Raw genomic sequence first — 15,266 nt, 5'->3', positions numbered from 1 at the left:
ACGCTATTATTTATTTTATTATAATATGATCGCGAATTTAGCACTGAAAATTTATCAATAATCAGAGTATCACTAAACTCTGCCTGAAACGAACTCATCTAATAATTTAATCATTTAATTCAAGCCTCTTACATTGGAAATGAACTGTAAAATAAGGAAATTTGGCATCCACAACCTCACATGAGTGGAGCGAGCTTCATGTGCACAAAAATATGATAAATCTCGTTGGTTATAAGCAGTTCGGAGTTTGCAAGATTTTCAATTTTGAATACCAAGAAATAGTAATAAATTCACTGTATTATCCTCAGTAGCTGGTGTAGTTACCCATACATTATAGATAACCATTCACCATTCAAAGTTGGACGCTTCTTGCGGTACCTGAGAGAACATGTATTAAAGTATCGGACGCATGCAAGAGCTGTTTGCTGCTTAACTAATTTCTTTAGGCAGTACGGTTTTACTTTAATCGTACCTCCTGCGATTATCATCTTGTTGTAGCTAGTATTTTCCTCTCATTGTTGCTGTACTCGTTTATTCTTGCTTGTATTGTCTGGGATAATTATATTCCTTCGTTTTTATTGATCGAATCAAGTAAGTGAAATACTTGTTAGGTTTTACACTTGCTTCACGATTGTGACTCAACCCAAGCTCACTCACATGGAAATAGTTTCTTTCGTCATCCGCTGCTACCTAATTCTTTACATTGCTTTCCCTGTTCATCAAAAACAACATGCAATGTTTGTCCTATTGTTTGCCTCTGTAAGACCAGCGATGCAAGCATTGATTCGTGTCGGTGGTCTTGCAATGGTTGGTACGTGTGCATGGGTACGGTACAAAAGGTTTGTTTGTATTTGTAGTTTAAAAGTGTGCAAAGGTCGAAAAAATATAACTCGGTACTCACTGCAGTGAGTGACAGAGAGCGCATTTTCTCGTCGACGAAAACTTGAGGTCACGGACATACGGACGGACAGACGGACAGACAGACAGACGGACATGGCGAGCGCATTTTCCATAAATGAGAAAATGCGCTAACAACATCGTTCGTTCTTCATAACATCTAACTAATGGTCTGTTGCTTATCTTATAAACATTTATATGTAGGTTATATATATCATAGAGTGGCATATATTTTTAAGTTTGTATTCACTTGCTTTTTAGCGCATTTTCTCATTTATGGAAAAAGGGCGCTATTGTGCTCGTCATGTCCGTCTATCCGTCCGTCCGTGACCACTTTTTCGTCGACGAGAAAATGCGCTCACTGCAGTGAGTACTGAGTTATATTTTTTACTTATTAGTTCGATGTTCGGGCGGCTAACTTTGATCCTGATAAGATAACGTCCAACTCGTTTTTATCGCGTGGCAAACTGCAGTGCACTTCTCCACACCGTGCAGGTGTGATGTCAGCAGTCTGTGTCAACCTAGCGAGTGAGTGGGAAGAACGTAGAATCTGTATTCTTTTTATGGGGATTAAAAATGAAAATGGCTTAAATTCCCTTATTGTTCTCACCAGCAATATTTTGCCTTAAAATTTTGACTGTGACAACTCCAAGTTTGCAAGCTGTGACCTCAATTGCGTACTTCGATGTACGGGTTGCCATAGTACTCAAGTGGCCGACCTCGAGTGTGAACTTCATTCACGTTAAATAGAAGTGAATGAAAACATTCTGGTAATATTTTGTATAGCTGTGCCCTTTTTTGCTGTGACTCGAAGTCAATAAAATTCCTGCCTGACCATAATTCCGTAGTTTTTATTGAGTGGCAGCGAGTTATGTGCAAAAAAACGAGTATCTTAATTAATATTATTGTTTGTCAGACTTTTTTCATGTAATTACATTAAATCTATTTCATATGTAAAAATCTGGGTAATTGAAGATTCTTTGTTTATATTAGTCGACTTGGCTAGGTGGGAAGTGTTAATAAAAATTTAGAATACGAATTCCACAATCGAATCTCTGTGGACAGTCGTGATTATTATGTGAATTTGTTCACATAAAAATTTATTTATTTGTTAACATAATTGCATTTATGTGATCCAACAACGAAAAATGAAACATACGAATCCAAACATCAAGTGGTAGACTTGATGATAAGTCGACTTCATCTATTGAAAGATGATATGAACGTGTTGAGGTTTTCTGAAGAGAATTAATTAGAAAGCATTCTCGAGCAAAAAGTAATGCTTGCTTTTATATCAATTTCAGTTATTTCACCTAAAATGAATTATCCTTTTATTCGACACCCATTTAAGAACATTGGCAGAGTTAACTTTCACTTTTCAGCGCCAAACAAACATGCGAATGATCATTCAAAAAATTTTGCCTAAGCAATAATTTATCAATCACCATGTATCAAATTCCAGTTGTTTTGATATCCTTTAAAAAGGATACTCCCAATTATAGATAAAGGATCGACGTAGCTAGGAAGAAATATTGCATATCTTACCTTAACTCTCGCACAACCAAGGTACGTTTTTACGATTGAGAACGTTTAAAGTAAACGGATACCAAAATTTAAATTGCCCATTTGCTAATGTATGGTTTCTAACTTATCAAGAACATTCATATTTTTGAGACTACAATGTGCATGATAGTTTTGTAGTGATGAAAAGACGGATAATGCGATATGGCTGAATCGTTCGCGGTTATCTGGACAGACTTCAATGGAATATATACGAGGACAAACTTGTTCACATATCATATTGCTATTCCTATCGCTTTTATGGAGTAGCTCGCTGCAGGTGCTTAACACTCACATTCGTGGGCACAGAAACCAGTAATCGCCATCAACCGCCGGAAAACATTCTTAATATTCTATTCTGCACTCCTAACTTCAATTCTTTCTGTTAATTCAATCTGTCTGTTCTCTTTATTTGATTAATTCTATTCCATTAATTTAATGAATTCAAAAAATCAAACTCATAACTTCAATTCCGTTTAAAATCAGGAGAATGATCAAGAAATTTATTCGTCATTGCCACACTTCCCAGTTTATGTTATAAATTTTTGTTCTCTGTGCAGGCGACAGCCCTGTCTCCATGCCCCCCGTGGACCCCGCGCCACCGCCGGAGGGGGGCGGCCGGCCGAGACCTGCGGCGATCGGCATCGACTTCGGGACGAGCAAATGCTGCGTGGCTGCGGTGCGCGACGGTCGGGTGGACGTCCTGGAGAACGAGTTGAGGCAAAGGACGACGCCTTCCTGTGTTGCCTTCAACTCCCAGCAGCGACTAGTGGGCAGCGATGCCCTGGACCAGGCCGTTGTGAACTGCACCAACACCGTGCACGCCGTCAAGAGCTTCCTGGGGAGGACCTACGACGAAGTAAAGGATATGTCTTCTCTCTGCAGAATTCAACAAACTTACTCCGATAATAAATTCGAGTACGCCGTCCAGTACAAAAATCATGATCAGAGGCTGAGACCCGATCAGGTGGCCGCCATGCTGCTCGGGAAGATGAAGGACATCGCGGAATCCTCTCTGGGTTGTCCCGTGGACCGCGCCGTCATCTCGGTACCGGCTTCGTTCGGCAACGCGCAGCGACTCGCGGTAAAATACGCCGCGAAAGTCGCAGGACTTGAAGTTCTTGAGCTGATCAACGAAACAACCGCGGCGGGGGTCGCCTTCGCGGACAACCGCACCGTCAAAACCCCCGCGGTTATCGCGGTGGTGGATTTCGGGGCGGGCAAGCTGGATGTGTCCATCATGGAGGTGAGGGATGGATCGGTGAATGTCATAGCCACAAATGGAAACCCCAACCTTGGTGGTCGTGACTTAGATGAGGCCTTGGCTGCCCATTGTGAGACACTAATTCAGGAAAAATATAACTACACGGTAAAGGATAAGAAGCAGCTGGAAAGACTGCGCATTGCGTGTGAAAAATCCAAGAAAACTCTGGCTTTGCTTCCAGAGGCTCGTTTGAGCCTTGATGGCATTTTTGGCAGCACCGACGCAAACCTCACCATCAAGAGAAAAGAATTCAATTCACTCATTTCCCGTGATATCAGGCGTGAAATAACGCTCTCTTTCGATCGTCTCATCTCTCAGAAATCATTAACCAAAGACGTAATCAGCAAGGTTGTGCTGGTCGGAGGTTCAACACGCGTGCCGCTGGTGCGTGCCATCCTAGAGGAATATTTCGGTCCGGGGAAGTTGGACCAAACGGTGAACCAAGACGAGGCTGTGGCCCTGGGCGCCGCCTTACGGGCTGCTGCCCTCGACGGGCGTGGAGCTGCAGTGGGCGGCATCGCAGTGCGTGATGTTTCTTTTTACGACATCGTTTGCACTGGTGTGGCTGGAAAAGAACATACAGTGCTCAGGCATACTCCTCTCCCTCACGAATCATCCTTTTCTATTGAAAGACCGAGCTTTAGCTTTATCTCGGTTAATTTTCTTGAGAGAAACTATACTCTTAACGACCAAGGAGTTCAATGTCTACTTGCTTCTCTAAAAGTTCACGCATGTGAAAATCCAATGGACTCCTCTTTCAAAGTCTTTATCATATTAGATACTTCTGGCATTTTTTCTTGCACTGTCCTTCAAAGAGACTCGTTCGTTGAATTCAACTTGTTGCATTTCTGCCCAGATGAACTTATTCATGAATGGGTGTCAGAAGAGAACCGATTTCTGAAGGACATTGAACGTGAGACCAAGCGCGTCGATGCAGAAGTAAATTTAGATTCGCTGTGCATCGAAATTGGGAATATGATGTCTGATGCAGAGCACCTGTTCCCTGTTGGCTTAGAAGCAAGAGAGAAATTTAAATCGTTCGAGGCCGAGCTGCAAAAAATCGCAGAGTGGAACGAAAGTTCCGAATCTGCTTCAATAGAAGCGATTTCTGCCAAAATGGATGAACTCGCTGTCATTCGAGTACAACTTGTTGAAATGATTCAAGAACAGCGCACCAGGTCACCCGGCGAAGTGAGAAACTTGAATTCAATGGTCGTAAAAAATGAGCTTCATGAACAGCAAAGAACTACAGGCCTACATTTGGGAACCGAATCAGTATGGCATATGTCTTCTGAAGACGACAAACCCAACATGGATGTACAGATACGGTCAGAAAACGCTACAGCTGATGCATCATCTAGGGAGCAGGGGCGAGAACAGCCGTCCACTGCAGCTTCTTTGCCATCACTTGCTGACATGAGTCATAGCCTGCCGACTTGTTCAAGAATTGAAATGGTAGACGTAAATCTCACAGTGGGAATACGTGCAGCAAATATCGTTGATATTCAATCTAAAAATCATTTGACACCGGAAGAGATGGAGAATGATCATCATCCTCTCCCTGAAAATCGTTCAACATCAGGAAAGCTAAAGAGGAAACTTCGTTTCTCTTCAAGACGTCGTCTCACAACAGATGAAATGGAGAAAAAACTTCGTTCAAATTCTAAGAATTGTCCCGCATCAGATGATATCAAGAGTAAACTCCGTTCATATTCTAAGCAATGTCCAGCATCAGATGATATCAAGAGCAAGCTCCGTTCATATTCTAAGCATTGTCCAGCATCAGATGATATCAAGAGTAAACTCCGTTCATATGCTAAGCATTGTCCCGCATCAGATGATATCAAGAGTAAACTCCGTTCATATGCTAAGCATTGTCCAGCATCAGATGAGTCAGCTGTGAAGAAAAGGAAACTTCGTTCTTCTTCTAAACCTTGTCCATCATCATATGACATCAAGAGGAAACTCCGTTCTTCATTACGACAGAATCCAACACCGGATGAGATAAATAAGAAACATCGCTCCTCTTAAAGATATCTCCCAGCATCGGACACAATGAAGCGAATATTTCATTTTAATTCGAGGGAAACGAGGGAAAATCGTCCCAGTACTTCTTTGGAGTGCTGACACGAAGGATAATAATCGTTACCAGCTAATATCATGAAGTCATTGATTCGTCATCAATCAGTCGGTTGATGAGGCCACTTATGTGGCGTGCAACTCTCACTGGTGCGCTATAAGACGAGACTCTCATTTTTCATGTTATGTATATTTGCAGGTATATATACATGCAGATATATTTCATGCAGATATATTTCATGCAGGTATATACATGCAGGAAATATACATGCAGGTATATTCATTTACCTGCAACTCTCACTGGTCCGCCATGAGACGAGGCTCTCATTGTGTCCGCGTATACACGATGCGGAGCTATTGGTGGACCATCGTTCCCTGCACGTTGTCGTTACAACTTTAGATGAATTTTCTGGTCTTGATTTTATTCCCGAAGAGCGTCACCGGTGTCGGTTGGTGCTAAATTAGTGAATGAAATTTCTTAGCTTATATTACTTGACTGACTGCAGGCGATCCATCGCGGCCTGGGACTGCTATGTCCCAAACAAGTAGCTACCAAGATTACCAAGATTACCAGGATGACTCGTATATTTTATTTTACTCAGTCAGTCAATTCATGTATTTATTTTGTGTTTTATATTTCTTCTGCCTAATTTCTTGCAATTCCTTTGGCAGATAACTTCTGTCTGGTTTACTACCATAAATAATTGATTTTAAGAAATGTTGTTATTGAAAAATCTACAAACATAAGCCGTGTGTTCCCTTTGCCCTAACTATTAAAATCATCACGTCAAACTTCTTTGCTTTCATTTTGTACTTTTGAAGCCTTTTTCTGTGGTGGAAACCGCGGAGATAATGAAAAATTAATTAATTCCATATATAGACTACATGTGTGATTATTTAAAACGTTTTCAGGAAATCACTAGTATCCCTACGTTTTGCATTACACGGTAATACTTATTTATACCTACGACCTTCACCGACGGCAGTTAAATGGGATGAAATAATCTTCGATTCCGTCAAAATCTAATTGCATCAACGTTTGATGAATAATATAATTGCAACTCACTTGAGATCGAGTACCTATATACAGCGATCAAAATAATATGCATCGCAGGTAATGAAATCACGTTAAAATTTAATGACTGTATTGTTTCTATTCTTTCCTGCGTGGTTGGCATGGGCGTTACCTGGTGATTTGTGACTGGCATTCAAGTCTGCGAATATTTACACTGGGTGAGGTCTGTTCAAGAGAGTATGAAACTCGATGTAGTTGATGTAGTCGATGCATGGAGGTATGTAGGTGGTTCCAATTGACATAGGGCCCTGTTTGGTGTCTATAGTAATAGCGAGCATATCAGAATGAAATTTACTTATATTAGCAGTCTGCTTATATCGCAAGTTCACAAGGAATTTAAAAGCAAAGAAAACACCAAGCAAATTCACCATATTTTTAGTTTTTCGAACTGATGATGGAGCTGGACTCCGAAACGTTTTCAATGTCGATATGGTGAATTTGCTTGGTGTTTTCTTTGACTTTAAATTCCTTTAGAATGAAATTTGTCCTGTAATTTGCACGGAATGTGGCTTTTTACTGCAATGGCGGCGCCGGCATGAGGTTCGTTTTCTTTGTTGCAGTTGTATGTATGGGAATTAAAAATCTTCAGAGGGCTGTTGTTGATGAGTTAGTGATCGTAGAGGAGGATGATGTCTGGGTCGATGGTTTTGTATATGTTTGACCAAGCGAATTTTTTCTTGTTCCAGGTTTGGACGTTGTGTTGTAATATTTTTAGTGAGCGCAGTAAAGTCATGTGTGGAGGGGACGTTTAGAGGTTAACGCTTTTTTTTTGAGGTGATTGGTGTAATGATAGTGATTACAACAATGAGGTGAGGCGGTGGGTATATCTTTCCTGCTCTACTGGGAGGGGATGATTTTCGTATTGTACAGATAGAAACCGTCTATAAATATTCCCAGAAGGCATCTGACGTTGAAACAACGTTGATTATTGATAGATTCCAGATTGAAATGTTGGACAACCAAAATAAAACGCCATATCAACGTCGAAATATGAGCAAGACTAGAAGATACGTAAAACAACCTTATTTAAACTATTAAATAACGTCGATATTGGTACGTTGAATATTGATTCATTTTTAAACGGTAAATCCATGTTGATTTCAGGGTGAAACGTTTAACAACCAAAATTAAACGTCCAATCAACATCGAAGTCTGACCAACACCAGAAGAGACGTAAGTCAACTTTATTCCAACGTAGAAAAAATGTCGAAATTGGTACGTACGTAAAATGTTGATTTATTTTTAAACGTGCCATAAATGTTGATTTCACGTTGAAATGCTGAATAAATAACACAATAAGTTACCTAACAATTCTTTTATAACACATAAAATCAAGTATTAATTATTGGCGTTGCTTGGAATGCTTGAACACCAACACCTCGATCGTACAACGTCGATCAGTTCTTCGTCACGTCACCAGTAATGCAACCCTGCGATAGCACGCGACCTGTGAGTTTTGATTGTAGATGATGGTGATTATAAATTCTCTACACGTTCAAGTGTCTCTTCTCTGAAGAATAGCGAAAATAAATGATATTTAGAAAATTTCGGCTCAAAAATGCCTTTGTATTGAGTCACGGTGTAAAAAGTTAGGTTAAAAGGCTTATTTTGCTTTATCATGCACGTGGGCTACCGTGGTCAAGTTGACTATATATATGAGGCGTCGGGCGGTCTGAAGCGATCTCGGGATCGAATCCTGCCACAGTCGAATGGTTCTTGCAGCGGAGGAGTATAGGTAAATGATTAGGTAGGGTTAGAAATAGTATGTCTGTATCTAATTAAATGCAACTCATTGTATTAAGATTCTCATATATTATGTAACTCTAACAATAGAACATGTATAATGATATCCGCTCATACATCAACATGATGGGACTTTTTTCAACGCGATCCCAACGTCATAAATGGTTGGTTCTGCAACGTTTATTCAACCAGAGAATTTGACGTTGCAGCAACGTCGTAGAGGCAACATTGATTAAATGTTGCATTGTAACGTTGTCATACGAAAATAGTTCTTTTTGTGCGTAGGTAAGGTGTATAACGGGCGTCAGGTTGATTCTTTTGAATAGTTCAGTGGCTTTACGGGAGGTCAATTTGTCGATGACAGAAGCGTCGCCCGTCACCGCGTAGAAGCCGTTGGTTGTGTTTGCTAGTTGGATGAGAGGTGCGTCAAGTTCCTTGCAGGCCGTTTGGTAGATCTTTTGTCTATCTGTTGTCAGTCGAGGGTAAATTATTTTGAGCTATATTCGGTAGGTTTGAGGTCTCGAGCGTTCAGTTAGCACTGGTTTATGAGGTGGAATGAGGGTTGATGAATATGAATGCGGGTGGCGTTATGATTATGAGGGTAGTCTGGGTAGTGGGTTGGGAAGGGAGCCCCTAGCCTCTTTGGGGACGAGCCCGTCGGGTTCAGGCCGGGGTCACCCCTTGCAGGAGGAGGCATAAAAATGGAGGCAGGGGAGAGAATGAAGGCACATGCATTTGGTTGTGAGATGTAACTGATGTAAATTTATTATTCCTATTAAACTCTATCGCTAAATTCATTTCCAGTTTTGTTCCATTGGTCTAGACGGATAAGGAAGGATTCCTGTCATAGAGTATAAATGTGACTGAGTGAATTTCAACTCTATTAGTTTATTCAAACTAATTTCATTTAAATTAATACTAGAATTATTTATCACATATGCATAAAAAACTTTCCTTAAAATTCCTAGTGGCAATTTATGTGTTGATGAACAATGAATACGCCATCATTCGTAGCAGAACATTGATGGAGAACAATATTAGTTCAAAATAATACGTATTGGGAGAACCTGAGCTCACAGGGGGTGCCATATCACCACTTTTCCAGTGGGCTCGGAGAAATGTTGATTGTTGGGGGAACAAGTGTTCCCTCCTTGGGATCATCTGTTTTAAGTTGTGCTATGGGGGTGTTCGTTTTTTATTTTTAATAATGCCCCGTGCATGTATCTATTTTGTAGTTTTTCTCATCGTTAATTTCTGTCCGTCTCTCTCTTCCAATGTCTTGGTCTACTTTCCGAACAAATATGTCACGTATTAATCAGAGGTCTGGGGAATTTTTGGTTGTTGCTTGACTTTTCTGAATAATTCAGAAGCTTTTTTGCAGGCATTTTGCGGTATAACACACCGCGGTAAAACATTATTTCAATCTGCCATGATATACATTCTGAATTTAAAGTTATCCGCAATTTATTGAATGAATTTTCATCCTGCCTTGTGTTAAGTATACTACGAGTGTCTATGTAAAAGATATTCTTATCCTGATGTGAAGTTGACAGTAGGATCAATAATTATTGCTCTTTTTGCCCTACGTTGGTAAATCGTCTGCAACTATGTCTAGAAAAAATTAATATCTTGTTTCTGCGATATTTTTCGAATGTTAACTAGCACGTTGTACTGTTGAATAATGTCAAAATTGATTCTATATATCTGCAGATATATAGATAGAATCGTCCTCCCCTCTTTATGATTACAGTTAAGCGCAATGCATACAATTGATGTAGAAGTTATGTGAATGACGTCACGTAACATCTACATCCGGGTTGCTGAACATTGCGACAGGAGCTACCGTTTTGAATGTGCCCTCTCAAAGCCGTCCCACTGGGCTGTGCGTCTTCGCAATTTCAGATAGAATGCACGATGATTAATTCAACAACATGACAGCACATCGTTTGCGTGTCAAATGAAACTAAAAATGTTTGACAATCGATATATTCTGATAATGACGACATATACGACGACATAATGAGGTTGATGAGACAATAATAAATATTACTTAACTCTCAATACTGCTATGAATTTGTTTCATGTGCTACGTACAAGTAAATGATGAAAAAAATAGTGTAGCTTCCTTTACTAATTTTGTGCTGGAATTTTACGAGTTAGAACACAAAATTTACGTAGAAATATTCTGTGGGTTTCCCGACAATTCCTCAAGTTAAGAGGACGAATAACTCATATTACGAATCACTTATAGTTCTCTGCACACATTAACGTCATAAATAGATTTGTTAACATGGTAGCTTTGGATTCTGAAATCATGCATGAGGATTCTGAAATCATGCAAAAGAAAGCCTAGTCCTCAGAGCGCGATCAGTTTTAATGAACTTGAAATCATGATTTCATCAAGGTTAACGGTTAAACGGTTAAAATTAATCTATTCGAGTATGATTTAAATGCCCCAAACTTCAAACAGCTCCAATGATAAGTTACCGTCAAATCCCAGTCATGTCTGATATGCCGTATCTTTAACTGTGTGGATTTTTGCGGGCAGGGTGGCCCAGTGGTTAAAGTTCAGAGTACCAAGATTGGCGCAGAGAGGCGCGGGTTCGATCCCAGCTCTGTGCGCCAGTTTCTGGTCAGAATCGGCGAGGAGGCCGGGCGGTTAAGCACAGCAGAATTGTAGCAGTGAGTTGCGAGTTCGAGACCGCAAAATGCTGTGAGTGTTCTACGATGTTAAGAATCGGCGACAGGCCTACGGCCTACTAAACGCTGAAACCGCTATTATTATTATTATTATTATTATTATTATTATTATTATTATTATTATTATTATTATTATTATTATTATTATTATTATTATTATTATTATTATTATTTCTCGATTTATTAGGTCCATCACCGCCTCATAAATAGGGTTAGATTACTGGATAAATTCTTGTACTGCCGCTAATGTCTACACTGACGTGGAAAAACAGGTAACTGATTCTTTCCTTATATATACATACATATATTCACGACATTTTTACGTACTCTAATGCACGGCAGACTTTGATTACGAAAAATACATTTATAAGATTAGTCAATTCGAAGGAGTTACTGAGTGATTAAAATGCAAGTTATTTATTTTCACTGCGCTTTTCTTGTATTGGTAACATATGATATATGTACACATATTTGTCTCGTTCCAACGAATGTTACTCGCTTCCAGAATGAATTTTACTCTGCTGGTTGCTGCATGCATGTAATTTAGAGGCTGCAATAGCAAAACAGTTGAGTTTATTGCAAGTTTTCCAAAGATTTTATCAGTTTTCAAACATCAATAAAAAATTTTTTAATAAATAACTCAAGTGCTTCCGTTCTTAATTATTCATTTTTAAATAACAGGAATTTTTTATTTAATAAATATTTCCTATACTTTTAAAAAAACCTTCATAAGAAATATACGTTTTTAGGCCTTGAAATCCTTATTTTTGCACTTGAAGCACCATTATTATGCACTTAATGTAACATATAAGGCCTGTATCCAATGCGCCTTTGATTTCTAAAATGCTAGCCAAGCAAGACAATAGTCATTCTAGTTACCTCAAGCTACAGCACCAGGAACCATTAAATAGGTAAATAGCCCTGCAATTTTAAAATGAATCGTATTCATGATACTTTTAAACTACAACCTTCATGCACTCATCCCTGTACTCGATAGCGGACTCAAGCGCAGAACGCAACTCATGCGAAACTCAACAGCTCCTAATCTAAATAATTCTGAACATAAAAAATTCAGAACCTAAATAATTCAGAACATAAATTCATGCATAAAATTCAGAACATAAGTTATTGTCAGAATAACGCCACGTTACGAACTATTACAGATTATTTCAACATACGCTTTCTCTCCTTAAAAGCGCGAAAACTCAACTTTTGTGCAATTAAACTGCACATAATTCCATCAATTCTTAACGTATTTGCATGAATTTATAACACGAGTATTTATCAGCAATGCGCCGCAGCATGAACTATTACAGATCATTTCGATGTTTATTTTCCCATTACAATCGAAAACTCAAATATTGCGTAACTCAGCAGCTCATAATTGCAATAATTTTGAACATATATAAGCATAATATTCAGAACACAAATAATGACCAGCAATGCACAGCGATAGATATCAATACAAATTATTTTGACATTTATTTCTTGATTAAATCAAAAGTTTAGGTTAGGGTAAATTAATGGGTTACGTTAATGTTAGCAGAATATTAATGAAAGATTTTTAATACTTTTTCAATTGTTTTAATTTTGGTTAATAATTTCTGCTTTAACTATTCCTATCTTTGCAATAGCTGACCTGAACTTTCGTTTAATCACTCACCAGAATCGGTTAGTGACGACAGACTTAATCAAAATGTTCTATTATTTATCGCTTTTTATAAGATTATGTCGAAGACGTACCGTATAATCCACGATAATCATGACCGTGCTTCAACATGTGATGAACCAGCGACGGGAGATTTTTTAATGCTAATCAAATATTTAATGAGATGTGGTACAAGTACACGGCCTGTATTATTAAAGAGACTCAGGGTATCGTTTCACCGAATTTAATTTGATCGCGATTCATATCATTTTTTGCGCTCACAGCTGAGAGACGAGACAAGCGGTCGCACTAAAACGTGAATCCACACTAAGAATTAGTTTTGAAGAAAATCTCCACGTACAAGACGAAAGTAAAAAAATATAACTCCCTACTCACAGCAGTGAGTGACAGAGAGCGCATTTTCTCGCCGACGAAAACTTGAGGTCACGGACGGACGGACAGACGGACAGACAGACAGAAAGACAGACGGACATGGCGAGCACAATAGTGCATTTTTTCCATAAATGAGAAAATGCGCTAAAAACTGACGAGTCAACCGCCATCAAACGTTGACTGCTACTATAAGCACCCGCGGGAGTCGCCACGACACTGGAAATGAAGAAGTTTATCGTCGCTGCCCAGTGAAAACTTACAGACGCGGCAGCTTCTGATTTGGATCACCAGAAGCTGGGGCGACTCTAATTTTTGTTAGGGTGGGAGCCGCCCAACGACAACGGAGATTGCTGAGTTTGTTTACTGCAATTAAAATTAGCGCACAGGGTTGGGATTGGATGTCTCTCGATCTTATCCTAGAAATTCATTTCTATTTATATACATTCGTATTGAACGATTACCTTTGATCAGTCATGCAATGATCTGATTTCGTTAATTCACGCACTCCTGCAACTCAACTGACAGATAAATAATTTGTTTTCAGAGAAACATGATACCATTTCAATTATTGAATATCAAAGCTTGAAGCCCCATCCTAAATACAGGTCAGGTTGATCAATAAATATCCATAATACAACCACATAATTCCAGGCAGCCCAAATGATAGCATGAAAATGTTCTCCACTCACAGGGGTTAGATAGAATGAAGGAAACGCCTGATAAACCCACTAAATATATTTTAGAATGGTGCAGGACCAATTTAGTATACTTACGAAAATGTTGTCGTGGCGAGGACAGGAAAACAACGATCGAGCATGTAATAAATTTTTATAGTATTTATTTAAAATCAAATAAACCAAATCGTTGGAGCCGTCCACGGAAGGGGCAATCGAGCTGCGCCACCCCTTCTTCCACACGACCTGTCTCGGCAGGACACTCATCGTAGATAGAATAAGACTGCGGTCAAGACCAAGTAAAAAATGCGAAATAAATTAGTTATTATTTATCCCTTACGGTTATAAATTTTAATTAATATTAAATTTTATTCAATTATAAATTTTCATCAATCATAAATTGTAATCAATTATAAATTTTAACCAACTATCAATTATAACCAATTATCAATTATAACCAATTATCAATTATAACCAATTATTAGTTTTAACCAATTATCAGTTTAAATCAGTTATCATTTAAATCTAGGAAATAGGCATCTAATGATGAATGTGATATAATTAGTCAATTTAGACTGAAGACAAAATTTAGCCGGATGAATTTCATTAATTTTGAGGAACTTAGCAAAGCAAAATCAATGCACTTCAAGAAGCAGTCACTGAACCGCGGCACAGGGTAGGGTAGCGACTTACGGCTTCATAATAGAAGAGCAAGCTCTTCTGGGCCCAGGTGAGGAGTCGTCTAGTAGGTGGTAGAGCCTAGTGCAGTTCCCTCATCCGTACGGAGCCACAAGACGATAATCCAACGCACGGATGAGCACAAAGGTTGGCAACAGGAACGACACAGGTGGGAGTAGCACGAATGATGGCTGAAGATAATCTGTATGTTGGCGGCCAGCGTTGCCAGACTTCGGCTTCGCTGGAGGAAAAGCCTCTTAAACCGATTAAGTAAAGTCACGACCCGCCTGGCCGCTGAATGACTGCGTTAAACTTTAAAATGTAATTGTAATGAAAATAAATTTGAACTTCCCCAATTAGTTGTCATTACATTTTGATAGAAGATATATATATACTACAATTTAACTTTTTTCGACAGGTGTACTTAGGGCCTCAATTCTCCGAGGTGCCTCAAGTCATTCAAATTGTGAATTGTTTCCAACAGAATTTTAATCCATTTTTCGGCGGAAACTCCCTCCAGCTCTTCAATAACGATGGAGGCGGGAATCGACTTCT

The 15,266-nt window shown here is 39.1% G+C and overlaps 1 protein-coding gene across 1 annotated transcript; it reads left to right on the top strand.

Moving 5' to 3' along the window:
* Window positions 1-804: 804 nt before the first annotated feature.
* LOC108672874 (putative heat shock 70 kDa protein 7) lies at window positions 805-4,912 on the top strand (the record flags this gene model as incomplete). Its single annotated transcript, XM_018160629.1, has 3 exons — window positions 805-811; window positions 3,018-4,280; window positions 4,578-4,912. Coding segments are annotated over exons 1-3 (1,605 nt in total), but the record flags the coding sequence as incomplete, so codon positions are not given.
* Between the last annotated feature and the right edge of the window lie 10,354 nt (window positions 4,913-15,266).

This window comes from Hyalella azteca, unplaced genomic scaffold (assembly GCF_000764305.2).
Source record: "Hyalella azteca isolate HAZT.00-mixed unplaced genomic scaffold, Hazt_2.0.2 contig8014, whole genome shotgun sequence".
Taxonomy (NCBI): Eukaryota; Metazoa; Arthropoda; class Malacostraca; order Amphipoda; family Hyalellidae; genus Hyalella; species Hyalella azteca.
The sequence above is the reverse complement of the archived record's forward strand: the minus strand, read 5'-3'. Positions and strand labels throughout refer to the sequence as shown.